Raw genomic sequence first — 26,816 nt, forward strand, 5'->3', positions numbered from 1 at the left:
TTGGCCGTGCACCTAAGGAGGATTTTTGATTGAGTTGTGCTCGCGGAGTTTGGACATTTTAATACATCAGGTAGACAATCCCCTTAACAGTCACGTCAGAGCTAATTCTTGGAAAAGGCCAAGAGATACCAGAATGTACCTCTTAGGCAGTAATTGACTTGGGAAAAGCACAAGTACTAACACACACTTCCCAACTGTTTTCTACATATCACGTTACAACTGCAGTATGCAGCAACTGACTGGGTTTTCTACGAAAAGATGGTTGCCATGAACCATCTTTGCTAGTTGTGGCTTCAGAGCAGTGTGCCTCTGAAATAATTTGTGTTGTCACCCCTTTGGCAACAGAGACTGGCTTCTATTATGGGTGTAAGAGGAACTGGTAAGTAAATTAAACCAATTAATGAATAAACTAATTAATCAATCAAACAATCAATCAACCAGTTAGTGAGGATAAGTGGTATTCTGTGGCCCTATAAAACTGTAACTCCTCCATAAGAGCTTGAGGAAGACCTTAGGCACTGACAGGCACCATTAATTTCCTGTCATTTAAAACTTCTTTTCTTGATCTTCATTACATGATATATGTGAGACGTAGGTGGATCAAGGAGCAACAGCAAACACAAGATAAATTCAACAGCGTAAACACTTTGTGTGAGGTGTATCAATTTTGACCGACACAAATTTAAACGGAGCAAAATGAGGTCAAATAATGCTTTGGAGTTCCCAGATGACTTCTGGATTCCTGTCTCTCTGGACACCAACAACATCACGTCACTCAGCCCTTTCTTGGTTCCCCAGGACCACTTGGGGGCCCCAGGCGTCTTCTATGCAATGGCAGCATTCATGTTCTTCCTATTTGTGGTGGGCACGAGCATCAATGTCCTCACCATCGCATGTACTGTCCAATATAAGAAGCTCCGGTCCCACCTCAACTACATCCTGGTGAACTTGGCCGTGGCAAACCTTCTTGTCGCCTCTGTGGGTTCCTTCACTGCCCTCTGCTCCTTCTCCGTTAGATACTTTATCTTTGGACCACTAGCATGCAAGATTGAGGGATTTTTGGCTACTCTTGGCGGTAAGATATAACCTGTTGTTTAGAAACAGTGAACAAATTCTATTGTGCATGGATTTGATTTTACTGGTCTGATCAACACCATCCATGTAGGGTACAGTGAAGCCGCACAACTGTTCATGAGTGTTATGCTTTCATACAAACTTCATGCAAACTGTATTTACTTGACAAAAGGGTTTAACTTGTCCTTCTATGTCATTACAGGTATGGTAAGCCTATGGTCTCTAGCAGTGATAGCTTTTGAAAGATGGCTGGTCATCTGCAAGCCACTTGGCACTTTTGTCTTCAAGCCGGACCATGCTTTGGCCTGCTGCGCACTCACCTGGGTCTGTGCTTTGGCTGCCTCTCTTCCTCCACTGGTCGGATGGAGTCGGTCAGTATTATTCGTCAAACCACATGATCACACACTTCATCTTCAATCTTCATCTTCCGCTTCACACATAACACATAATAAACTAGGGCTGGACGATAATTCAATATTATCGTTTATCGTCTTTCAGTGGAATCATATCGTGATGATATGAAGATATTTTAATATCGTGACACACATTTCTGCTGTCTAAATTGATGATGACAAGCAAATTTTACTTAAAAACTTTGATAAAATGAGGTATGGTAGGAATATTATTTGAAAATTTCAGTTTTGTTTGACATCACACCTAACATTACCATTTGGTTCAATGAGATGAACATTAATTTGATTATTTAACGTGATTTTGCATACATGAACCATATTGTGATATATATTGATATCGAGAAAAATCCTTATGATTATCATGATATTGATTTCAACCATATCGTCCAGCCCTATAATAAACACACCTTAGTTTCTCTTTACTGCTGAGAGCATTCTACTGTCTGACTCCTAAGTGACTAACTCCTAACTCGGTAAACTTGAACAAACCCCACTTGTGAGGAGCACACATTTTATGGTTTTACTCTTCTATACCATTGTGAGCACTCTTAGACTTGTGTGTATATGATGTACTTGATGTCACTGTGATTGTCTGTCCTCTCCAGGTATATCCCAGAAGGCCTGCAGTGCTCCTGTGGACCAGACTGGTACACCACAGGCAACAAGTTCAACAACGAATCCTATGTGATGTTCCTCTTCTGCTTCTGCTTTGCTGTTCCCTTCACCACCATTGTCTTCTGCTACTCCCAGCTGCTCTTTATACTGAAAATGGTGAGCAAAAATAAGACCATATAATGAATAGGCTATATCATTCTTTAATAGATGGTACAACAGAACGGACAAGTTAGAGCAGAACTATAGTTAAGTTGGTTTGCCCATTAAGTTTTTTTAACTGTCTGAAGTTTTTGCTTGTGGTGCACAAGTGGTCTTCTCAGATTGAGCAGAATTTCTAAGGGAATGTGCACTCATCTGAAGTGAAAGCAAAGGGGGATCAAGGGCAATCAAGCGTTCAGCTTCAATGGTACTTCTTTATCGAGTCGTTGCACCTACATTGTTTTTTCAGTACTGAATGGGTTCCCTTTCAGAGTAACAGACAAAATGAGAGAGCTGACTGGTCTTGCTACTCACTGGACTCATTTCATCCTTCACTTGGCAGCTCCAGAAAGTGTTTGCTTGAATAAAATATGTTGTGAATGCTGTTTCACGGTGTGCGTTTTCACTTACAAGGATAAAAATACTGTAGACTGGCAACACTGTAAAACTTTGCAGATGCTAGAAGTATTACTTGGGGTCATCAGAAAAGTAATAGTTACCTGGTCATCCATTTTACATATGAAATTCCTGATTGTACACACGTAATGATTACAATCACCAGTGATACTGCTGATGTCCAGATACTACTTAGTAAAACCTAATGAGTCTTTGAATGCTCTGGAAAATGAATGAATGAATGCTGGGAAAACCTCTCCTCCACATGATGTGACCCAACTCTCTTCTCCCTCCACAGGCAGCGAAGGCCCAAGCTGACTCTGCCTCCACCCAGAAGGCAGAGAGGGAGGTGACCAGGATGGTGGTGGTCATGGTCCTGGGCTTCCTGGTGTGCTGGATGCCCTACGCCTCCTTCGCTCTTTGGATCGTCAACAACCGTGGGCAGTCCTTCGACCTGAGACTGGCCACCATACCCTCCTGCTTCTCCAAGGCTTCCACAGTCTACAACCCAGTTATCTACATCCTGCTCAATAAACAGGTTGGTTCACTGTAGCTCTGAACAACTACTTTGAGAATGATCTGTGTTAGGAATGCCCTTTTTCCTTAGCTACAAGGAAGCATTTAGGAGGTCAATTAAGAAAGACTGTGATTGTGTTTTTAAACGGCTACACTGACTTTTTGGAGTTTGGCACGTTGGTCACCTTACCCAGTATGTGATGAGAGGATTGGCACCAAAATTATCTCTTTGTCTCTGGTAGATAGTTCTGCCCAGTGCACATGCTAATGCTTTAGCATACAATATGTTAAGTAATCGTAGGCGACTAGCATTATCTTAAAAGTGAAAAAATTAGAACTTGTAGCAGCTCTAAGGCTGGATGGTTAGTTAATTTTAATAAGGTGCTATAGACAAAATAGGGTAACACAATGAACACCTTGTAAAACTGGCAAAACTGCAGCTGCTCAGCTACTGCCCCGATCCAGCAGCCAGGCCTCCACGCCTCCTCCCTGGATCTTTGACAGGTACAGCTCCACCTGCACCTGCTGGACGGGGACCCTGGGGAATGAGACTATAATTAGGGCTGAGACAAACATCACTCTGCAAAGCTGTGATAAGCTCTGTCTGAAGCTGTGAGCATGAATCCAGCTGTGGCTTAAGCCGGACGCCAGGCTTAGCTAGGCAAAGCGTGGCAGTGCAGTGGGCTTTGGTGCGACACTTCAAACCCATGAAGGATTCCCATGGAAGAATCCTAAGAAGAACCTCGTCCTCTTAGCTGATAATGGGCCATTTGGACCATAACTTGATGAAGACTATATCTGTCAAAATGCTATTTTTGAACAGCATAAAAACAAACAATTCTTACATCAAGGCTGGAAGTGTGCAGATTTAAGATTCTGTTGCACCATGGTAAACACCTCATCAGTGTAGACCACATGGCAAGGAAGAGCCAAAGGCCAGTTATAGCACCAAATTGTGGGACAACCTAACCAGCATTGTGGCCCCACTTCAAGCCCAAGGACCAAGGCTCAAATATGAACTGCTCTTATCAGCCTACTACAGCGTATCAGTGAATCCATCCAGGCTCAGAAATAACAGCTAGAGTTAAGGGCACTGCAGGTGTTTTATTACATGAGTACCTCTCAAGGCAGGTTCATTTGAGAGGCATTTTCATTTGCTTTAGCCTGACTTCAACATACTACACTGTAAACTCTCATATGAAACCTAAGAGAAATGTTTATTTCAGTGCTCTGAGTTCTTCACTTCTGCAAAGTCTTTGTATCACAGTCAAATCACTCACTGTATCCACTTTGGTAGCACTGTGATGTACATTAATACTGTAATGTGCTTCTTTCTTTCAGTTCCGTTCATGCATGATGAAGATGTTGGGAATGAGTGGAGGGGAAGAGGAGGAGTCATCAAGTCAATCGGTGACCGAAGTCTCCAAAGTCGGACCAGCTTAGACGGCACATCCCTATTTCATCATTACTCCGGCACTAATGATTTGTGAATTGTAAATAACATTTAATGTACATGAGAGTGTTTTGTCATATCATAAAAATATATATGGAATGTTGTAATTCTACTAAGAAAACATAAACTTTCTGCAAGGTGAAAAAAATCAAAATAAAAATATATGTTGTTGGCGATATTAAGAGATGACATACAGTATTCATTGACTTGGACATTCACAGTTCCTTATATATTTCTTTTATTATGTAAGGCACATATTAAATTTGCTGTTATTCACTGCAACAATCCAGAGGCTGTTACACAAGCTCTGTGGTGAAAATAAGTCATTATTAATTGAGACATTCAAAAATGCAGTAAATGCAGTTTTGACAGGAAAGCAAAATGTTTTGACAATACTAATCATTCTAAACTCATACTTACAGAGTGATTTGTGCATACTATTAAAACAATTGATTCTAATCAAAATCTAGTTTCACTGAGTATTTTAAGTGAGGAAACAAAAGTTCAGTGAACCTTGATGACCAACCTGATATAATGTGACTTTTAGTTTTAAATTTTGGCTTTTAGTTTCACCAAGATAAAACGTTTTACATACAAACATATATATTTGTTACATTTTAGTGAAATCATCACATTATTTTGAACTTATTTCTTGTAATCTACTCTCATGTTGCACAAGGAGCATGAAGATATTTCCTTATCAAATTTTTTCCTTTTGGCTTATGTAAATGCCTGCTGTTTGCCATTGCAGGCAGTTTATCATGGCAAATCCGCCTGCAGTCAAGTTCAAAACTGCATCTACAATATATCATATGCACTGTCAAGTCTTCAGTTTATAGGTATGTTGTATTCCATGATAGCAAAACTTAATATGGTGATTTATGCTGCTTACAATGAAAGATCAGCTTCTGCTCACATGCATTTTCTATGGAAAAACTGATCGTTTATCAAACCTTCCTTATATCAGACGTGGGTTTGATGGTAGGCATCTTGAGGCAGTGAATAGAAGTAAAATTCTAAAGACTATCCTTTAAGCTGCTACAGCATTTTCCAGCATACATTTGTCACTCATCTCCTCTAATCAGGTTGCTTCTCAAGAAACAATACTGTTCCCTTTGAGAAACAGGGAAGGGGGCAAAGTGCCAAGAGACATAACTTAAAGCTCCAGTTAAACCGGTACAGAGAGGATTACTAAAGGTCAAATGCATGTGATTAGCTGCCTCAACAGCACTGATGAGCGTATTAACTGGATCACAAACACCAGGCTTTTCCCTTGGCAAATTAGATCATCCCTTTTTCGGCAGCTCTGCCATTGAGATACTTACCGCTGTATTAGCTCAACGATGGCACAAGCTGTTATGGGATTGCATGACGTATGTGTGCGCGCGCGTGTGTGTGTGTGTGCATATGTGTATTTGCTTGTGTGAACCAACTGCCTTAAAATCCCCTCTTTGAGCCAATTAAGATGAGGCTCAGTGGTATTCAGAGCTCCTATAAATGTGCATTTACCTCTCCATCAGGAAGAGAGAAAGGTCAGATCTCCATTAGCAGGCAGTGAAAGAATCAAGTCTATCAGCATCACTTAAAATTACTCAAGATTCCCGATTCAGTGATAGATGTAAATTATTGGTAGACGAAGAAGCATAATATCGTTATATCATCTCTTTGGAGGTTTCTTGAATTTTGATTTGGCACATATATAACCAGAGAAAAATGAGGGCAAATCGACCTGTGGAGTTCCCAGATGACTTCTGGATTCCCATCCCTCTGGAGACCAACAACATCACCTCGCTCAGCCCTTACTTGGTTCCCCAGGACCACCTAGGGAGCTTGGGGATCTTTTATTCCATGTCAGCATTCATGTTGTTCCTGTTTGTGGCGGGCTCGGGCATCAATGTCCTCACCATCGCATGTACTGTCCAATATAAGAAGCTCCGGTCCCACCTCAACTACATCCTGGTGAACTTGGCCGTGGCAAACCTTCTTGTCGCCTCTGTGGGTTCCTTCACGTGCTTCTACTGCTTCGCCTTCAGATACATGATCCTGGGTCCAGTGGGGTGCAAGATTGAAGGATTTACAGCTACTATTGGTGGTGAGTGGCAAAAAGAATGACATAAATTCTACGAAATTTAAAAAGATCATTTCATCTCTATTGTCAGATCAAGTGGGTTATGGCGGGCGGCATTCTATGATAACCAATAATAAATAAATGATGCATGCCTATTCAAAGTGGGAATGACTTCAGCAGCCCCTCGCCAAAGTGGACCAGCCCAGGTTGAGCTGTTAGCTGTTAGCTGAAAGTCAAACAGAGCTCTTAATAGAGCAAACGTCTTCTTGTCCGAGTGGAGTGCAGTGCAAATGAAGCATAAAGTAAAAACTGGTGATGTTAAGTTGAGTCTATTTACACCAATGCTCCTTTAAAAGTATTCTCAATGAGGTGTGACACAGTACTCACTGAGCTGGAGTCTAGCATGATGTTAAAAGTAGGCCACTCAGCAGTAAAATACATCCTCGTTACCCCTAAGCTGATGCTGATATTTACTGCACAAATCACCTGTATCATGTTGTCAGCTCTATTATGGAGAGTCAGTCTTACAGGATGCTGTTTAGTAAGGGAGTTGTAATCTATAAAAGTGGTGAATTCTCCTCTGTCTCGTCGCAGGTATGGTAAGCCTATGGTCTCTAGCAGTGGTAGCCTTTGAAAGATGGCTGGTCATCTGCAAGCCACTTGGTAACTTTACCTTCAAGCCCAACCATGCTTTAGCCTGCTGCGCACTCACCTGGGTCTGTGCTTTGGCTGCTGCAGTTCCTCCACTGGTCGGATGGAGTCGGTCAGTATTATTCATCAAACCGCATGATCACACACTCTGCACTCACTCTCTATGTATGTCAATGTGTATTATCTATATTTACATATGGCACTGGTGCTGTTTTATTTATACTGGATTTTTTTTACTTATATATGAGGATTCCTGAGAAACACTTTTGTTCTTTGATGACTGCTGTTTACTTACTTCATGTGGTTGACTATAACTTGCAGAGTAAGCTTGTTATCCTCAGCAAAAATCTACCATTCACTTCTGCTGATTGAGATGAGTCCATCTGCAAAATAATTTGCAGATGGTCTCGTATCTTATGCATTTTCAAAAAAATCCATTCAGAAATTTCAGACCTGGGTTTTTTATCCCCTGCCGCAACCTTAAACAGACCGACAGACGACCACCACACCTGCACATGCGATGCATATGTACAGTACTGATTCATACTTAACGTCACTGTGATTGTCTGTCCTCTCCAGGTATATCCCAGAGGGCATGCAGTGCTCCTGTGGTCCAGACTGGTACACCACAGGCAACAAGTTCAACAATGAGTCCTATGTGATGTTCCTCTTCTGCTTCTGCTTTTCTATCCCCTTTGCTACCATTGTCTTCTGCTACTCCCAGCTGCTTCTCACACTCAAATCGGTGGGCAAAAAAAAAAACCAATAATAGGTTATATACAGTATAAACTAGTGGCTACAAGTGGCTATTATGTTTGGGTTGATTGCATATACATTTGAATACACTTTTAAATGGCATATCTCACCAGATAAAATAAGGATGAACAAGATTTAGTGAAGAGACTATTCTAAATGTTTCAGATCCTTATAGTATATAGACATAAGCTGTTAAGCTGAAGAGATGGACAGAAACAAGTGAAACATTTTTCTCAAGCAGATGTATCATATTTTAGAGAAATCTTAAGTAGACTAAAGAGTAATCGTTTGGGATACCACTAAGCAAGAACAACACATTAGTCATTCAGGCCAGCCGCAGCACTCAACACCTCTCTTCTCCCTCCACAGGCAGCGAAGGCCCAAGCTGACTCTGCCTCCACCCAGAAGGCAGAGAGGGAGGTGACCAGGATGGTGGTGGTCATGGTGCTGGGCTTCCTGGTGTGCTGGATGCCCTACGCCTCCTTCGCTCTTTGGATCGTCAACAACCGTGGGCAGTCCTTCGACCTGAGACTGGCCACCATACCCTCCTGCCTCTCCAAGGCTTCCACAGTCTACAACCCAGTTATCTACATCCTGCTCAACAAACAGGTTGGTTCACTGGCAGTTAAGATAATTCATTTGAAAGCTATTTCCTAGAAGGGTGTTATTTTCTTCTTCAGTTACATGAATTGAACTTCACTATCACTGACAATGACAATGTTGCCCTCAGTGGGTTGCATTCAAAACACACAAAAAGCTTGACCCATCCTTCGAAAAACAATATAGAATTTTAAAAACACTCTTAAAAACTCTCTTTAACCTCTCTTAGTCGTCTTCTTCGATTTTCCTCTTCATTGATTTGGATTATGATCTGAATACATGCTGTCATTAATTTATATCTAAAAGAGAATGTTACAAATGTCAAAAATGAAAAAATGAATTAAAAAGGAAACAAATGTGATTCCCTCTCTCTCACTTTCAGTTCCGCTCCTGTATGAGGAAGATGCTGGGGATGAGTGGTGGCGATGAGGAAGAGTCATCAACAAGTCAGTCATCAGTGACTGAAGTCTCTAAAGTTGCACCTGCTTAGGCCGCACATCCATATTCTGTCATTGCTGCTGCACGGCTGACTTCGATGACTTGTGTATTGTAAATAACATTGAATGTACAGATGTCATGACATGACAAATGGAATTATATTACTCTTATGACAGATAAAAAGATACATGCAAAGCAAAAAAAAAAGCAAAAAATAAATAAACAATGTTGTCAAGATTGAGGGATGAGGCGATTATTGGCTTCTTAGGCTATATCAATTATTAACTGTAGATCACTGCACTGATTCTTGAAATCTTATTTTTCTTAAAAGAAGGGGAAATTCTGTGAAGGAAATAATTAACTTGTTTGCAATGTAGTTTCACTTGTTGAAAATATTTCTACAAAGAATAGCTTGAAACAAGGCCCCATAAGGCAGATCACTCAACTAGTATCAAGAAAATGTCACTTGATTTAAGAAATATCCTTGACACAAGTTGATTTGCATAGGAAACAAGTGAAATGATCTCACCCATTGCAGATTTATTCATCTGTTTTGAGAAAATAAGATTTTATGACTTTTTAAGACGGATGTTTTTTTGCAATGCGCAATTAATCCAAGCATTCAGGTCACTTCAAACCCATATTAGTTGTAACTCAATGAACCGTAGCAAGCATAAGTGCTTGTTATGTAGTGTAATGAAAATCTTTGTGCTGTCCAGAAGAACAACTAAGTGTAATGAGTTTTGAGGGATGTATTTGTTGTATCTGTCTCTATTTACAGAGACTGTGTGTATATAAAAACTGCAGTCTAATCATTTTAGTATTAATAATAAAACAGCTGGCCTACAGGCCTAAACCTCATAACTGTGCAGTTCTGACTGACAATGTAGGGAAACAGGAGTGTTAAATCCAGCCAGACCATCCACCCTCACTCTGATCAACTCTCATCTTAGCCTGGCTTGTGAGGTTAAGAAGATACAGGTGAAAATATTTTTCTAGTAAAGTCCAAAAAGACAATTTTTACACACATTTGTTTTACACAAATACACTTATTTGTCTTTTCTGGTAACATTTGTAGATCCAGAAATATTACCAGATTTATAACTATTTTCATTGTTAAAATGTATGAATCTAAAGGCTATTTTAAATTACCTAGCTCTCTCATGAAGATTTAGCGGCAAACCCCTGCAACCTCGTAAGGTTGCTTACCACCTATGTTGCCACTGAATATTATTGGATTGGCAAGTGAGATGTATTCACTTTTATGAGCTATAATATATTCTAAAAAAATGTCTACAAGTCTTTTCACAAGTAATCCATCAATATTGTCTTTCTTAAGATCAAACATTTGATCTTTTTTTTTTTTTTTTACCTGTACACCTTGTTTTACTTCTCACTTACCAGTCATGCTGATAGGATGCAATCGATCACTGCTGGTGTCAGCTTCTTGCTTCTGGTTGCCATTTGATTCCACAGTTACACAACATTTTACAGTAATTAACATTTCATTTTTTATTGTCAACTCAAAACATACAAAGCTGGATAACAATTTTCAGTTATTTTATTCATCCTACCTAAAGGTTTATATCAATTTAAGTTTATAAATAGCCACAAAGTTTAACCTACCAGTAACTTATTTTTCTCGCTTCAAAAAATAGTGGTAAAAAATGGAAGTCAACTAGTGTTATGACTCATTTGTTTTGATGGTGATAATACCACCACCATCAACAACAATGGCAAAAACAGACAAAAATATCACACACAAATATAGTATAGAACGTGAATTTAAAAAGTAACCATATGATTCAAAATAATATATAACAATATTCATAAGACACACACTGATGGTTCAATTGAGTTGAACCAGTTAGGGTTAGGGTTGGGTTTAGACTAAATGAATGGAGCCAAATTTAAAATCTAAATGACATTTGTTTTGATGTGTTATCAAAACAAACAAATAAACACACAATTACAAACACACTGGATGTACCATCCAATCAACGCTGTCTGAACACCTTCATAATACTAATATGTATGAATCTTTTAATGGTTGTTGAGGAAGTAAATTATAAGCACACTGTCTGATGGCCATACCCTGAGGTTCTAAAGCATATCAACCAAATGGGATGAAATGTGACTGAGCACATTACAGTTTTTTGCGATTTATGATCCACCCTGGTTCAATTTAAAAGGACTTTGCAGCTGTGGTTTCTTACCTGCCCTAAACACACACACTAAATCATTCAGTAGGAGACTCCTTCAAGGCTTTATCTTGAACAGTTCAAAGGATATCTTGGTGGACGGACACACACACACACACACACACACACACACACATTTGCTTGCAAATAAAATGCAACCATGACTAAATTGCAGTTAGACTATATAACAATAAATGTCTCATGGTTGGTATTTGTTAGTATGCACTAGTTGTTTTAATATGCTTGAGCGCAAGCACCAGCTGCAGAGGGTTAACGACACAGGATTAACCTTTAATCTTTCTAGACACACACCAACAACACCAAGTCCCTGTCTCGCCACAATGAAAGGTAATATCAAATATGCACATAGTGAAGGGGAAAAGCATGTGGCAAGTGAGAACGCCCTGAATAAACGTGTTTATGTGGTTAAATTAACACCAAATAAGGATGCTTTTTGTGTGTGTGAGTTCTGACCAAACTTTTTAAAAACTGTGGTAGAATAGTGTTTAGTTATTTGTTCAGAGACACCTGTCTTAGTGTTGTAACAAATTGACAATACCCATAGATCATTTTCATTATTTCAAAACAGACGTACATGTAAAGCTAACCATATGGACCCTGCCACAGCTGGCTATTATGGAAGAAATGCACTGCTTATAATAGCTGAAGTGTAAAATGAAGAGAGTTAGGTTGTTGAACATGTAAAAACTCTATGAATATTCAAATGTAACTGTATGTGACTACAAACTGTATGCTTGTTATAGTGCTGATTTCTGGGTTTTTGCATCATAGGGTATCTCTGTCTCAGGAAAAATCAATTCAACATTGAAAACCACATGATTAAGTTACTAAACATTCTTGGTAGATATGAGAAATTCTGTCAACTGCATGCTAAATGTTTTCCATCTTACCAGCACAGAGGCACAATTGACCTTAACCATGTAGTTAGGCTGCCTTTCAAAAGGTGAAAAAAAGGATATTCTGGCCAACCACACACACACACACACACACACACACACACACACACACACACAATCTGTGAATAAGATGAAATCATTACCTGATGTGAAGAGAACACAAGGCCATTCAAGTAGGAAAGGTGGACTTTGTTCAGTTCACACCAGTGGAATGATTTGAGGTCTTTCACACAGACGGTCACTCTTCATGCAGACCATCTGCTGTCCAAACAGCCAGCGTGAAGCCAGATCTTCACACCTAGTCAGAGCGGTCATGGAGTTTCCCGTCGGCAGTCGGGGGCAAATCCAAGTTCTGCTAGTAGTGAACTTTTACCAAGCATGAATAGTTCAGAACTAGCGGAATTCCAGACATACCCTCGAAATATCACAGCATCACATGGCAATAAGATGGGTAGGAGTCAATATCTATGATCAATCCCTACCTCTTGGTTGATACATACTTTACATTTTAGGTACTGAAACCAAAATACACTCCATTCCATCAATATCCAATTAATTACACCAATCCTCCCCTGAGGTATTAACTCAACATTTTTTGTTTTGTCAAAAGGAACATTTGACAATTGTAGAAAATAGAAGAAAAGTGTACAGACTTGTTTTGGGTCCATCCTCTTCTTGATATGGAGTCCTGGTCAAATCTGTGAGCCAGTTATCTTTGCAAGGAGTGGATTTGGGGAAAACACTGGAACAAAGGATTAAACTCAACCACCATGACAGCTTTGGTTAAATTCGGCTTTCTCCTGCGGTGAACTATCAATCCGGAGAGATTAAACTGTTACGGAGCGAACATGTCAGCAGTAATTAGTCTGTGTTAATCAGTTTTGTGGCAGAACCTCAGTTGTCCGTATAATCTGCTTCAGTCAGATGGGACATGAGAAATCTTCACCTACATGTCCTGAAGTACTCAAAGAGCCAATAGCTGCTTGTCATAACAAGCTACTCTCACATGCCTCAAACATGATAAATGTGACAGCATCAAAATCAATATTAACATGAATGAAACCATACTTTATGTAAAACAATCCATATTAGCATTCTTTTAATAATTAATAATGTCATACTATAATCATAACTAGATGTAAAGTTCTTCATGGAGCACCAGATTAATAAGTAAAAGGTTAGTATCAATGAAGATTAAACCATTAAATGTCATCCTTGGAATCATTTGTCTTTCCAGGATGATATTACATTAATTTTCTATTTTTTTAAGGAACAGAAGCATGGAGGTGCAGCATATTGGCCTTTAAGTTCCCTTATTCAGAACTATTTCCATGTCTGAACGCTCCTTATTCTTAACAATAACAACATGACACTTTATCGATCCCCATATAGAAACACTCTTTTCTCTTGCCCCCCTCTACAGGGGGGTCAGAGGTCAGGGTCAGCTGGTCGGGATTCGGCGTCTTGCTCAATGACACTTCAGCAGGGAGATGCCACACATGATACACAAACAATACACAGCTGACCCGCTTTGGACAGAGACAGACATCACACATCATCCCCCTGCCAGAAATCAGTGTACAGCATATCTACGGATCTGACTTTCACAACTACATTGTTAAAAGAAAGTGTCCGGAAAACCAGCTTGTAGCTATTTGACTATCAAGACTTTTCCATAGTCGTCCCTCAGACTGATCATTTGATCCTTTGCCTTTGCGTCACATGATCGGATGTCCCTTTTTGAAATATTTACAATGTGAAAAAGATAATTGGGCACCCAGACCATAATGGCAGCAGCAACTGCCACTTCTGTCACAATCCTGTGCAAGCAAGCGATCCTTTCTGTCATTTTAGTTGGTTTTGGTCGATTGATGTTGTCATTCTGCTGGACCAGAAACCCAACTGGACTCACTCAGATTCCCAAATGTCAAGATTCGATTTTAAAAAGCCTTCTGGATATTTCGGATAGATTGAATAATGATTTAAAAAACATGAAGTACATCAAGACACCTGAGTTTCACCTTTACTACCAGTCGAGATAACACTTTCCCAAGCAACTTTCCCTTTGGTTTCTTTCTTCTTTTTATGGTTACATTACTTCCTAATGTATTGTTTATTTTTTAGCTTTATTTAAGCCAATTTCTCCAACCTCCAGGCTACTGCCGCCCCCAAAAGAGACACATGACACAAAACAACTAGAGCATGCCTGTCATGCTCATTGCCCCCCTGCTTCTTTTGAAATACTTTTTTCTTTTGAGTTATTTCTATATAGATCAGGATGATTTGCCTGCTCCAATTTGCTCAAACCATGAAGGATAAGATGTGTCTGGTAGGATCAAAACAGTGTCGTAAGGCGCTGCATTCACTCGTTAGTGGGATAACCTGATACCCTTTAGCCGAAGCATCCTCCGCTGTGGCTTTCCCCCAAGTGAACCCTCAATCCGGAGGGATTACGGGTTTCTTACTTCCCTCACATCTCAGCAAATTAGACTGTCACAGTATAGTTCTGTGGAGCCCCACTTGTCCAGATAAGGCTTGCCAGTCCTCTCGTGCCTGTATACCAAAGTCCACTTTCATATCTAGCACGACCTCAGCAACACATGCAACAGAGAATTAGGTTAATACATGTACACAGTTCTCCAGCATTGGGTTTGTATTCCCCAAACTGACTTTACATATCATGCATACATTGCAACCAACAGTGAAATACTGCTGCACTATTCCTCCACATCCACAAGGAAATGTTCCAAAAATGAAATATTTTCAGCAGGGGCTCAAACAGTCATTGAGATAAACTGTGTTGCTTTATACTATATATTCTAAACTACAGTTGGAAAGGAATAGACGACACTGGTTACTGCAGCACTAATAGAGGGCAAAGTGTGTCAAATGAGCTACACTGATCCTTAGAATGTACTACTCTTCTGAAAACTGTATACTTGGTTTTTGATGTTTTGTTTTGCTTTGTCACATACTATAGATCCCATGGAATAAATAACATAGTTTTTTAACACTTCAAAGGTCAGGTAATTAATCCCCATTTTAACCGTTAGTTGGCAGAAATCTGCTCTCAAACAAGATTATCCTGGTCTTTGTGTCTTAACCTAATTGGCTGGTAGTTTTAATTACCTTTTAAAAAAAAGGTAGTTTGCTGCCTTGACTGTCAGTACCGTTATCATGCGGCACACCTCAGCTCTAATTCGACTGGTGCTCTAATCCTATCAGAAACCTCTAGAGCATAAGTATAAAAAGCTAATGTCAGACGCAGCACCAGTCACCCGAGGAGGTTGCAGGTGACGAGGAAGGCGTCTGTTAGCACCTCCTTACCAGCTCAGGATGGCAGAGGACTGGGGAAAGCCAGCGTTTGCTGCCAGGCGGTATAATGAAGACACAACAAGGGGATCCTCCTTCACTTACACTAACAGCAATCATACCAGAGGTACAGTATGGCATAATTTGATGGACATATTAATCATTGGATGGACATATGATAGAAGAGCTGTAAATGGATCTTTCAGTACCTAATAGGGATAGTAAGGAAAAGTAAGAAGCTGCAACAAGAAATAACAAAGGACCTGAAAAATAATAAACAAATACAAATAAAATAAAAATAAAATCAGCAGGATTCCTCCAAATTATTTTATACACAACTTTTGCCAATTCTAGTCTACTTTGGGTGATTTTTTAAAATGTATTAAGTCTAATTCAAATGTAATGTTGCACCTCTGTAATGGTTATATTGTGCTGAATTTTAAGTTAGAAGTTATCTGACATCAGTTAGAATTTTCAATTTAAAGTCAATTTTGCTTTTTTATTGATTATTTTAAACAGGAGCAAGCATTAATAGTGTAGCATCCTACGTTCAAGTGTGACGGAGGTTTTAGATTTATAAAATTGCTTTTACATTTTTTTATTGTGCAGTATCATATAGCTTAAATTACAAGCATCAGACAGCTCTTTTCTCATTTTAATACCAAGAAGCCTTGCATTCTGTTCATGCGTTACAAAAATGAACCGTTAAACATGTAAATTTCCCTTGTCTCTTCACCAGAGACAGACCCAACACAGGCAATACATATATTGGAGCAGTATATTAAACAGTTTTTTTGCCCATGGACTCATCCTATCTTTATTTTACATTAAAAATAGAGATATAGCTTTCGAACCCCTTGCAAAGTAAAGCTATCTGTACTTGGACATTGCAAGACTATTATGTGAGATTCCACTGCTCTCTTTCAGATCCCTTTGAAGGCCCCAATTACCACATTGCTCCTCGATGGGTTTACAACGTCTCGACGTGTTGGATGATTTTTGTGGTCTTTGCCTCAGTCTTCACCAACGGACTCGTCCTGGTGGCCACAGCAAAGTTCAAGAAACTCCGTCACCCTCTCAACTGGATCTTGGTCAATCTTGCTATTGCTGATCTTGGAGAGACAGTTCTCGCAAGCACCATAAGTGTTTGCAACCAGATGTTTGGCTACTTCATTCTGGGACACCCAATGTGTGTCTTCGAGGGCTACACTGTCTCTGTTTGTGGTACGAGATCTCAAAATATATTTGCTTTCCTTTGATGGACAGCGTCTTGATAGAGTTTGCGCAGAGAGAATTCTCGTCTCTATTGAGACATTCAGACGTACTTTATCAATGTGTGAGTTCATTACCTCTGCTGACTCGCCTGTTTCCTCACGCAGGTATTGCTGCTCTGTGGTCCCTGACTGTCATCTCCTGGGAAAGATGGGTGGTTGTGTGCAAACCTTTTGGAAACGTCAAGTTTGATGGCAAATGGGCCATGGGCGGAATTGTCTTCTCCTGGGTCTGGGCAGCAATATGGTGTGCTCCCCCCATATTTGGATGGAGCAGGTATTGTTTTGATCTTAGACCTCTAGTGTTTGAAGTCATCAGTGGAAACATAGACTAAACGTTTTCTTGCATCAGGTACTGGCCTCACGGACTGAAGACTTCCTGTGGGCCTGATGTGTTCAGTGGAAGCGATGACCCTGGAGTCAAGTCCTACATGATTGTTCTCATGGTTACGTGTTGCTTCCTTCCCCTGGCCGTCATTATCCTCTGCTACATCGCAGTCTACATGGCTATCCGTGCTGTAAGTTATCGTTTTACTGGCCTACCTGGTCATTTTTCTTTCAAACCAATGATTTTTGTTCTTCTTCTTTGCTAAACTCAGGTGGCAGCCCTGCAGGATCATCTTATATTGTATCCACTTATCTATCACAGGTTGCGAAGCTGCAGAAGGACTCAGAGTCAACCCAGAAGGCTGAGAAAGAAGTATCCAGGATGGTCGTTGTGATGATCCTGGCCTTCTGTTTGTGCTGGGGACCTTACACTGTATTTGCCTGCTTTGCTGCGGCCAACCCGGGATATTCCTTCCACCCTCTGGCCGCCGCTATGCCTGCCTACTTTGCCAAGAGCGCCACCATCTACAACCCAGTTATTTATGTCTTCATGAACCGACAGGTTGGTACAGCGATCTGATTTCCACATTGTTCATCTTTGTGTCTCAAACTAATGAGTTTTGTTTAAACTTGTGTCATGCTCTGTTCTCTCCCCATCAGTTCCGTACATGCATCATGCAGCTCTTTGGCAAAACAGTAGATGATGGCTCTGAAGTATCCACATCAAAGACAGAGGTCTCCTCCGTGGCTCCTGCATAAACCCTCACGCTTTACCTTTTGGAAAGAAACCACCGAGAACCAATGTGACTTGTACAGTAAATAGTCTTTGTTTCCCCACTTTTTGATTCCCTACACCTGTTTTGAGCATTTCTGCACTGTTCTATGCATTTTCACAAAGAATAAAATGCAAGAATCAAGGAAACTGGCTGACATTATCATGATGACAGTTTGTAGCTGGGAATGACACAATGTGCAGAGACAGTGACAAAAGCGATTATGTCAATTCTGTGAATCCATCAATTTGCCATTGTCTTTTTTCATCGAATCTAGTTTTCTTGCAAATAGAAAAGAATGTTTTTGAGATGTAAATAAATATGTGAAGCAAATTGAAAATGTTGCCAAGTCTTCCATTCAATGCTTTTTATTACTACTGGTAATTGTTGCCTATAGAGAACACCTGACCAAAAATGTTCAAAGCTATGCTCAATATAATATAATATAATATAATATAACATAATATAATATAATATAATATAATATAATATAATATAATATAATATATACTATGCAACATGGATGAGATACATATTATCTCAACCTAAAGAATAATCACCTTTCCTCATGATTTGCTTGTCATTGTTGTTAATGTTGTTGTTATTGCTGATTGAGAGACATTACAGCCATATAGTAATGAAACCAGCAAAATGGAAAACGCTTTCTAAATCAGAGCTCTCCTGATGTCTTGTCAGGTTTAAACCAGGACAAGGATCAAGTCATTTCACCTAAATCTAAGAAACACTACAAGCACGGAGGATTAACCTCAAACTGAAGTCATGAACTCCTCTGTATCTGATTGTTTGGTTGTTTGCATGCAGAGGTAAAAAGGAGAGACACGGATGGGTGTGGATAGGTGGGTGAATATGTGTGCTTGTGTCATGTGTTTAAGCTTTGTGTTGTCAGTGTACTGGAAATGACACATCCATTTTATTAGAGCATCCCCCAACTGGTAACAGAGGTAAACAATGCCAAATACTGGTAATCCATCTTCACTGCACCACTAGCCAAGAGCAAAAGAGGAAAACAACCAGGAGACAAAACATGAATATAAAGTGGGTAAAAAACTTAGATGTTAATACAAGCATGTAGCCTATTTTTATTTTGTCATAGTAAAATTGTTTGCAAAAATGACCTGTGACTTGACCATTGTTGATTGGTCCTCAGAAATGATAAAGGGGCTTGGAAAATGCTGTGTTTTCAGAAAGGATGGAGATGGAATAAAAAAACAGAGTCTTCCTTCACTTACACCAACAGTAAAAACCTAAAAGCTAAGATATACAAAAATGCTGTTGATTATCACAAACATCTCAAACTGCCATTAGCATGCAGCTGTCATAAGGAATAAAATATAAGCTTAAAGTGTCCTCTGTCAGTCCGAGTGTTATATGAATAGTATTATTACCATTATCTGCAACCATTATCAAGCATTATTTCAAGATGTGCACATATGTTATTTTATTGTTTCACAATTTAAATGCCCTTTTCCTTCAAACATGATTTGATTATGTGGTTCTTACAGATTACAGTTACCAATTTTTGAATTGTTGAATAATCATAATGAAATCCCCAGACTCCAGTTAGGGAACCACTTTGATCAATTCTAGTGGCCGAAAATCTGTGCATACTTTTATTTTGAAATATAGCCGGATGTTGTGGGTGACGCCATCCTGTGCACATGTCCGCCCTCTTGCCACACACGTGAAGTCAGAGAGGAAGACTTGGGTGAAGTTATGTCAAAAGCCAGTACGTAGATATAAATTAACATTGTTTTATCGGGTTGACTAATTCCATTCAGTTGTTAACTCGCTACATAATTGATTATTTAAAATGTCTCTTGCATTTTACAGAGCAAAAACGAGCGAAACGTCTCGGCTTCCTTGGAAAATTCAAGGTAAGCGTCTACCCGGCTAATGTTAGCTGTGGCTAATCTAACTTAGTGTTAGCCTTTCATTGTGTTATTGCAGCCAAAACGTTTAATGTCAGGCATGTCAAGCTGCCCGTGGCAAATTGACACACAGTAAATAGTTATAAGTTGTTGTGGCTTGTTGAACTCTCCGCTCCACTGGCTCCGACTGCTCTGCTACCCGCTAACAGCCAAGAGCTCCTACATGGAAATGTTAGTATTCCAGTTTTATCGACTTATTAGTCTCCTCACTATATAATTTCCTTCACACTAGTCAGTTTGCTACCCTTTAATTTCAAAGTTAAAAGTCACAGGAAGATTAATTCGTTCCAGATAAACAGTAATGAATGTTAGATAGCGAGCACTTCAGTATCCCTTATTACACACTTGATTATCTTGATGCTGGTTGTAAAATGTTACAAGGCTACACCAATACGCCTGCTGTAGCTTAGTGACTGAATAGCATATTAACAAGCTGTAGCTAAATACTTATATATCTAGGCCTCTACAACAACCCCCATGTTAAAGCTTAACCTCCTTTTTTATAAACAAATGCTTCTTCGCTATAGTCAGTAGGGGATGGTTGCAGGTGATGGTTTTTATAGAGAGTCAGTTCTACAGTCTGGCATCCCTGTATGTCCTGACTGAAGCTATCCTCTTCTCTGGTTAGTTAAGTTATGTGTTATGATTACAGAGTATTGGACACGTCTTGTAAACAAATCACTCTCCCCTCAGCTCTCAAACCAGTCTTCACTCACCATGCTCAGGTGTAGAGTTTGCATGAAGAGCTTCACTGTCTGTACAGGTCTATATAAACCAAATAACAACTGTAGGGTACTGATGGAAACTACAAAACAGGCCAAATGGGTATGACATTGTTTGAATGATCTAAAGCCTAGTAGAAACATTTTGAAAGATAGAAAAGTCGTGACAAAATCCACGTTGGCCACAGATTTAACAAAGAGGTTATAACTGCTGTCCTCATGGTAAAAAAAACTCCGGTACTATATTTCTGTGATACAAATCTGTTGTGCTATGTTTTGCTATGTGTATTTATTCATAAATTAGATTTAATTAATTACTAAAAAATGTTTTGAGACTGGACTTATGCTCCACTTTGGCTTCTGTGAAAAATGCATGGCTCTTATTTACTTTACAAACCCTCAGTGACTTGTGTTGTGCTGATTTTTAATGAATTAAATTCTTGTGAAAGCTTGGATTTCCCTTGCCAATTGGACAGAGTGTGCAAGGTCTAGGTTTTATAAATTTTGAGGAAAAGAGAGATGTTTTATATACTTTGCATGTTTTCCCTTCTAAAGGCTAAAGATGAGCAAAAGAGTGATGCCTCCGGACGGGCAAAGAATACAGAACTGTCATCTGTGCGACATGTCAAGGACCGCAGAAAGCCAGAGGAAATCAGGAAGCAAAGGGTGATTCATCAGAAGTCTTGCATGTCATCACTGTATTAAATGTAAAATAAATTGGTGTTAAACTACCTTTTCAATCCCAATCTTTCATAATCAGCTTCAGGACCTCCAAGAAAAGCAGCGAATCTCAAGAGAACGAGAGCTGATGAAGAGGAGGAATTTGCACAGCTTTCAGAATGACATCCTACAGCGACAGAGAGAGTTTGAACAGAGGGTAAATAGCAGCCCGTTCAATGGAAATAGACTGAAATAGAATCAATGCATGCCATCTACTTAACTGCAATAGTGATGTCTTTGTTTTCTTCTCTCTGTTTACAGGAGACAGAGATGCAGAGTTTAGAGAAGCATGTCAATTTTGAAAATGAGAATTCAAGAAAGGCATATTATAGAGAATTCAAAAAGGTAGGCAACTATTCAATATATTTCTACCATGTAGGAGGCACTTCACACTGAACTTCATACACACAAATTTCCTCTGGGCTGTCTCCTTTATAACGTCATCAAAGCAGACGTTTTTACAATCTGTAAACAGGGTGGACGACACGATGCTCCAGACATGGAGCGACATGGGTTAAGACTTACCCAGGTCAACCCTTTAACATTGTGTATTTCCTAGCTCACTAGTCTGGAGTGACAGTTATATACACATAGGGCTGATCCTGGTATTTTTGAAGAGGGCCAAAATTTAGGAGGTTTTGCATAGAGGATATATTGACTCAATATTGACTCAAATGTTGACTCAGTAGCCCAATACTATTAATACTGGCAGAGGGATGCCCTTAAATTGTTATTATATTATATCACAGGTGTATTTAGTTTATAAGGTTCACATGGCACCACAGAACTAGAAAATATGTTCAGTCATCTCACACAGTATGCAATGTACAAATAGAACAATCATTACGAAACCGACAAGAATCACTGTGATTTAAGAGCTTTGCTGTGTGTCTTGCCCTGTAGAAGTAACTGAAATACATACAATAGTTAAATATTACTTAGAGTAGCATAAATCAGTACACTGCCTTTGATAACTATTTACTTTGCCTGATGAATAAAAGCTGAATGCAGTGACAGCCCAAACACACACATACACAACAGTTGCATTGAGTTTCTTGAGCTTGTACAGATTTTCTCTGTTTTCAGCCTTTCTCTTATCAGCCTTCTCATAACTGTCTTAAATGGCTGCCTTTCTCCATATCATAGGAACTGATGGAATGGGGTTGAGTGCACATTTGAATGTGCGCTAACTATCTTCTTTGTTTAAGGTTGTGGAGGCCTCGGATGTGATTTTGGAGGTTTTGGATGCACGTGACCCTCTTGGCTGCAGATGTCCTCAGGTGGAGCAGGCAGTCATCCAGAGTGGAACCAACAAGAAGATCGTTTTAGTGCTGAATAAAATTGGTAGGTTGACTGAAAAAATTAATAAGGCATGTGATTTGTGAATTGTCAGTCTTCATTTGTGTTACTTTGATCGCACAACAAAGTAGTTATTGGTGGAAGTTATTTTGATTCATCACATCAAGTTATTGATTTCCCTTTGTTTATAGATCTGGTATCAAAGGAAATTGTGGAGAAATGGATCAAGTATCTGCGCAATGAGTTTCCTACTGTGGCTTTTAAAGCTTCTACTCAGCTGCAGAACAAGAACTTGGTATGCAGTCAATCATTTCTATTTTTATCATCTGAGGGTGTGATAAAAGCTGTAGAATAATATCCGTATGCTAGGTGCAATCCACACCATAAACATTCCACATAAACTATAAACAAAATCTTCTGTGTCCCTTGCTATGAGCAGAAACGCAGTAATGTCCCAGTGACACAAGCCACCACAGAGCTCCTCAGTAGCAGTGCTTGTGTTGGAGCAGACTGCCTGATGAAACTGCTCGGCAACTACTGTCGCAACCTGGACATAAAGACAGCCATCACTGTAGGTGTTGTAGGTAAGCGCCAGATCCAGTCACATGCCAGATTGTTGCTCTATATAAATCAAGTTTGTCCATAGTAATCACTGGCCACTCCTGTTTTGTAGGTTTTCCTAACGTGGGAAAGAGTAGTTTGATCAACAGTCTGAAACGGGCCCGAGCGTGCAATGTGGGAGCCACTCCTGGTGTTACGAAGTAAGTATAAATTGTCGACACTGCACTACCGTTAAGGCCTGCTTGCTTTCTCCCTGTGTTACTGATGCATCCGCTGTGTTTCAGGTGCCTTCAGGAGGTGCATTTGGACAAACACATAAAGCTTCTAGATTGCCCTGGTATTGTCATGGCAACATCAACGACTGATGCCGCAATGATCCTCCGTAACTGTGTGAAAATCGAACAGCTTGTAGATCCCCTTCCTCCTGTTGAAGCCATTCTCCGACGCTGCAATAAAGCACAGGTACGTAATGTCTTCTTCTTGATCCTTTGGTAGATGGCTTGATCATGTAACTCGCACACTGTTATGACCGATTTTTGTTGCACGCACAGATCATGGAGCACTATGGCGTTCCAGACTTCCACACGGCTCTGGAGTTCTTGGCGTTGCTCGCTCGACGTCAAGGCAAGCTAAGGAAGGGAGGACTGCCTGATACTGACAAAGCAGCAAAGAGTGTCTTAATGGACTGGACAGGGTTGGTGAAATACAGGAATTTGGAGCTGAGAGATCCTCCACTGTCGTCCATCACAATCTAATTCCATGCATGTTTCATCATACAGGGGAAGGATCAGCTACTTTACACACCCTCCAGAGACGCACACCCTCCCCACCCATGTCAGTGCTGAGATCGTTACAGAGATGGGCAAAGCTTTTGACTGGGATGAACTGGAGAAGGGAAATCAGGAGGTTCTTGCAGGTAGGTTAACAGTTTTTAAACCCTAACCCTAACCGATACTTAATTGACAGGAGACGAGATGTGACTGCATACCATGAGCTTGGATTTGAGCTCATCCAGTTGCAAGTGTTTGACGTGTATTAGTAGACAGAAGCCCCCAAAACACACATCTTGAAAGCCAGATGATTTTGTGATTTCCTTTCCATGACATGAGATAATTTGGCCATGCTTCTCCAATAGAAGGCTTGGAATAAGGCGGGCCTAAAGAAGACCCAATGTTTCAGTCATGTCAGCTTTGGAGGATTATCTTCTAAGTTGTTCCTGTGAGTGCTGCTAGTAAAACGGAAAGTCAGCAGCTGGTGATAGCTTTGCTGATTCAGCCATAGTATCTGTCAAAGCAGAATTGGAGGGCATAAATGCACTAAAAGAAGAAAAAGTTGTTGCATTGAAAGCTTTTGTTGGGGGAGATGTTTTCAGTGTACTTTTTAATGAATGGATCCTTTAAGAACTTGATTCATCTGCCGTCTACATTGGTGCTCAAGAAACAATTCATTTTTTCCTAAAGTAAGAGTATCAAGTTCAACAGACCTGTGAGGTAGGGGGCCTCGGGAATACAGTGGTTTGGGTAGGAGACTCTATGGAAATGATTCCGGCCAGAGAATCATGGAGAGGATCACGTGGCTTTATTTTCACTTGGAAGGTTACAGGTATTTCTCTGTATAAGTGCAGGATGTGCGTGTGTGGTCTGAAAATAAGGCAAATAAATATATTACAAAGTGGTCTACATTATTTAGTAATAAACCAACAATAATAATTCTATTACTGCACTAATTTTACAAGGGCTAAACAGCTAAAACCACATTCACTGAAGTTAGGAAATCAATCTACCAACTCTAATATGACATAGGCATATTACAGGGTTAATAAGCCGAAATACAAATAAAAGTGAAAGACAATTATGTCTACACCAGCCTAAACTCAATCCAACTGCAGTGTTAGCCATAGACATCTCCACAGATACAAAGATAATCAACATTCCTGAAAACTATGAGCATTAAAACAACATGTGAAAGGACTTACATGGTTTCATGAACGCACACACTAAACTTGAAGAAGAAACAAAGGTAAGGCCACTTGGAAGGCTTCTCACTGCAGGAAACAATTAACAGTCAATTAACTGCGCGATGCGCGAGTCCGTGGCTCTGACGTCATGCCGGGAACACGGACAGGCTTTTGTACAAGACCCTTTTGGTGGGGATTGGACGGTGGGGCTCCTAATATCATCTGGACTTTGTAACATCATCTGTCTTGCAAAATTACAGGACCCCAAAATGTAAAAGTTAGATTATGCCATTCTCAGCGTAAATCTACAAAAAAAGGCTGTATTTCTGTTTCAGAGTCATCTTGTCCTGATGTCCAAATGGGATTCTGCATGGAAACGACTGGGATGACACAAGGTGGCCTTGGTGAATCACCTTGTGACTTAGAAACTGAAGGGGGCTCCCTGGAAGAGCCAGAGTTAAAAGATGAAACTGAATCTATGGAGGATGACCCGGACGCAGAGGTGTGAGAGAGTGCAGTCTTTGCAACTTCAGTGGTTATCAAACAATTTTCTGTCCTTAGCTTTTGTTCACCGCCCTAAAGTTTGCAAAACTGTCTACATACAACTCTCCCTCTTTATCTATCCCGCACAAAACAGTTTGGACCAATGACAGTGGAGATAAAATCTCAGAAGTCAAAAACTGGTGCTTCTGCAGATGCTGCATCCAGGAGTCCAGATTTGAAGGATATCCTGAATGTAGACCCTCTGAATCAGGGCCAGGCGCTCCTGGCTGCCAGCAAGAAAAGGAAAAAGCAACAGAAAAGAGCCGGTTTGTATAAAAATCTGTCTCAGTCTGACTCTAATACATGGTCTATGATCCTTTTTATTGCTATTTTCAGGTTCTGAATATGAAGAGATAGAATTCAGTTTCATTAAATTCATAATACATCACTTTATCTACTATAAAGTATGGTGGAGGCCCTAATCAACCAAGCTATTTCACATTGTGGCTCTTTGCAGAAGCAGGCCAAATCCTACATCATCTTAGTTGGCTCAATTGTCAGTTTTCAGTGAAGCGACTGGACCATTTATATTCTATTGTTACTATTCTTTTGCCCCATACGACAGAAGAGCAGCTTGTGTACGTCAGAACAGGCCTCTGTCTTCACACAGCACAGGCACATCTGATTGGAAGGTGGAAAATAGTAGAATGAACGTGGCTGTCTGTGCCTTAAGAGATGCAGCCTAATGCAAAAGATACTTGAAAGGTGCAATCAGTCCTTCGACTGTGGAATATATGGCTATTGAAGCTATAGCTAATGGTTGAAAGACAAGTGTATCAGCATCTGATCACACCCACAGCCAAAACACACATCCTCAAGCACACACTTCTATTATCAGTAATGTCTGGATTGTTGTACTTGTTACTTGAAGTTCTATAATTATGTAATTGGAATTGATCGTTTATTTTTCCTTTGTTCTTTCCTTTGCAGACAAAATTGCCACCAAACTCTCAGACACCTTGACATCTGCAATGAACTTCACATTTTCAGATAGCTGATGAAAATAAAAATAAAGATATAAAGAAATGTTTGTCTTTATTGGATGTATTTTGTATCTTCGCAAGCACAGCTCTTAAATCTTATAAA

The 26,816-nt window shown here is 39.9% G+C and overlaps 4 protein-coding genes across 5 annotated transcripts in view; all 4 read left to right on the forward strand.

Moving 5' to 3' along the window:
- The window catches only part of LOC139925911 (blue-sensitive opsin-like), a 13,923-nt gene extending 9,268 nt beyond the window's left edge, over positions 1–4,655 (forward strand). The window contains exons 2-6 of one of the 2 annotated variants that reach the window (XM_071917425.2): positions 721–1,075; positions 1,277–1,445; positions 2,093–2,258; positions 2,995–3,234; positions 4,554–4,655. In XM_071917425.2, the coding sequence (XP_071773526.1) occupies positions 721–1,075; positions 1,277–1,445; positions 2,093–2,258; positions 2,995–3,234; positions 4,554–4,655 (1,032 nt within the window). Of the gene's footprint in view, positions 1–696; positions 1,076–1,276; positions 1,446–2,092; positions 2,259–2,994; positions 3,235–4,553 lie in introns of those variants that run through there. The other variant, XM_071917424.2, reaches the window with a different exon arrangement.
- A 1,723-nt stretch (positions 4,656–6,378) lies between these two features.
- On the forward strand, positions 6,379–9,230 carry LOC139925921 (blue-sensitive opsin). The gene is made up of 5 exons (XM_071917446.1): positions 6,379–6,757; positions 7,328–7,496; positions 7,964–8,129; positions 8,510–8,749; positions 9,123–9,230. The coding sequence occupies exons 1-5, from the start codon at positions 6,379–6,381 to the stop codon at positions 9,228–9,230; spliced, it is 1,062 nt and encodes a 353-aa protein (XP_071773547.1).
- Positions 9,231–15,632: 6,402 nt separating this feature from the next.
- Positions 15,633–17,965, forward strand: opn1lw2 (opsin 1 (cone pigments), long-wave-sensitive, 2). The gene is made up of 6 exons (XM_071917475.1): positions 15,633–15,735; positions 16,536–16,832; positions 16,988–17,156; positions 17,232–17,397; positions 17,529–17,768; positions 17,867–17,965. The coding sequence occupies exons 1-6, from the start codon at positions 15,633–15,635 to the stop codon at positions 17,963–17,965; spliced, it is 1,074 nt and encodes a 357-aa protein (XP_071773576.1).
- Positions 17,966–19,648: 1,683 nt separating this feature from the next.
- Positions 19,649–26,756, forward strand: gnl3l (G protein nucleolar 3 like). Its single transcript, XM_071917459.2, has 15 exons — positions 19,649–19,726; positions 19,831–19,874; positions 21,206–21,316; positions 21,411–21,527; positions 21,632–21,715; positions 22,579–22,714; positions 22,861–22,964; positions 23,109–23,253; positions 23,343–23,430; positions 23,515–23,692; positions 23,782–23,924; positions 24,010–24,146; positions 25,523–25,689; positions 25,825–25,996; positions 26,661–26,756. The coding sequence occupies exons 1-15, from the start codon at positions 19,714–19,716 to the stop codon at positions 26,726–26,728; spliced, it is 1,707 nt and encodes a 568-aa protein (XP_071773560.2). The 5' UTR covers positions 19,649–19,713; the 3' UTR covers positions 26,729–26,756.
- Positions 26,757–26,816: the final 60 nt, after the last annotated feature.

Source organism: Centroberyx gerrardi, chromosome 5, assembly GCF_048128805.1.
Source record: "Centroberyx gerrardi isolate f3 chromosome 5, fCenGer3.hap1.cur.20231027, whole genome shotgun sequence".
Taxonomy (NCBI): Eukaryota; Metazoa; Chordata; class Actinopteri; order Beryciformes; family Berycidae; genus Centroberyx; species Centroberyx gerrardi.

What these genes read in the sequence shown, in the direction of transcription:
- LOC139925921 (XM_071917446.1), top strand. Translation starts at nt 6,379, where the DNA reads ATGAGGGCAAATCGACCTGTGGAGTTCCCAGATGACTTCTGGATTCCC. An exon ending in ATTTACAGCTACTATTGGTG is followed by an intron (nt 6,758 to 7,327) that starts GTGAGTGGCAAA and finishes GTCTCGTCGCAG; the next exon opens with GTATGGTAAGCCTATGGTCT. An exon ending in CCACTGGTCGGATGGAGTCG is followed by an intron (nt 7,497 to 7,963) that starts GTCAGTATTATT and finishes TGTCCTCTCCAG; the next exon opens with GTATATCCCAGAGGGCATGC.
- opn1lw2 (XM_071917475.1), top strand. Translation starts at nt 15,633, where the DNA reads ATGGCAGAGGACTGGGGAAAGCCAGCGTTTGCTGCCAGGCGGTATAAT. An exon ending in TAACAGCAATCATACCAGAG is followed by an intron (nt 15,736 to 16,535) that starts GTACAGTATGGC and finishes GCTCTCTTTCAG; the next exon opens with ATCCCTTTGAAGGCCCCAAT. An exon ending in CTACACTGTCTCTGTTTGTG is followed by an intron (nt 16,833 to 16,987) that starts GTACGAGATCTC and finishes TTCCTCACGCAG; the next exon opens with GTATTGCTGCTCTGTGGTCC.
- gnl3l (XM_071917459.2), top strand. An exon ending in AGAGAGAGTTTGAACAGAGG is followed by an intron (nt 21,528 to 21,631) that starts GTAAATAGCAGC and finishes CTCTGTTTACAG; the next exon opens with GAGACAGAGATGCAGAGTTT. An exon ending in GCCACTCCTGGTGTTACGAA is followed by an intron (nt 23,431 to 23,514) that starts GTAAGTATAAAT and finishes GCTGTGTTTCAG; the next exon opens with GTGCCTTCAGGAGGTGCATT.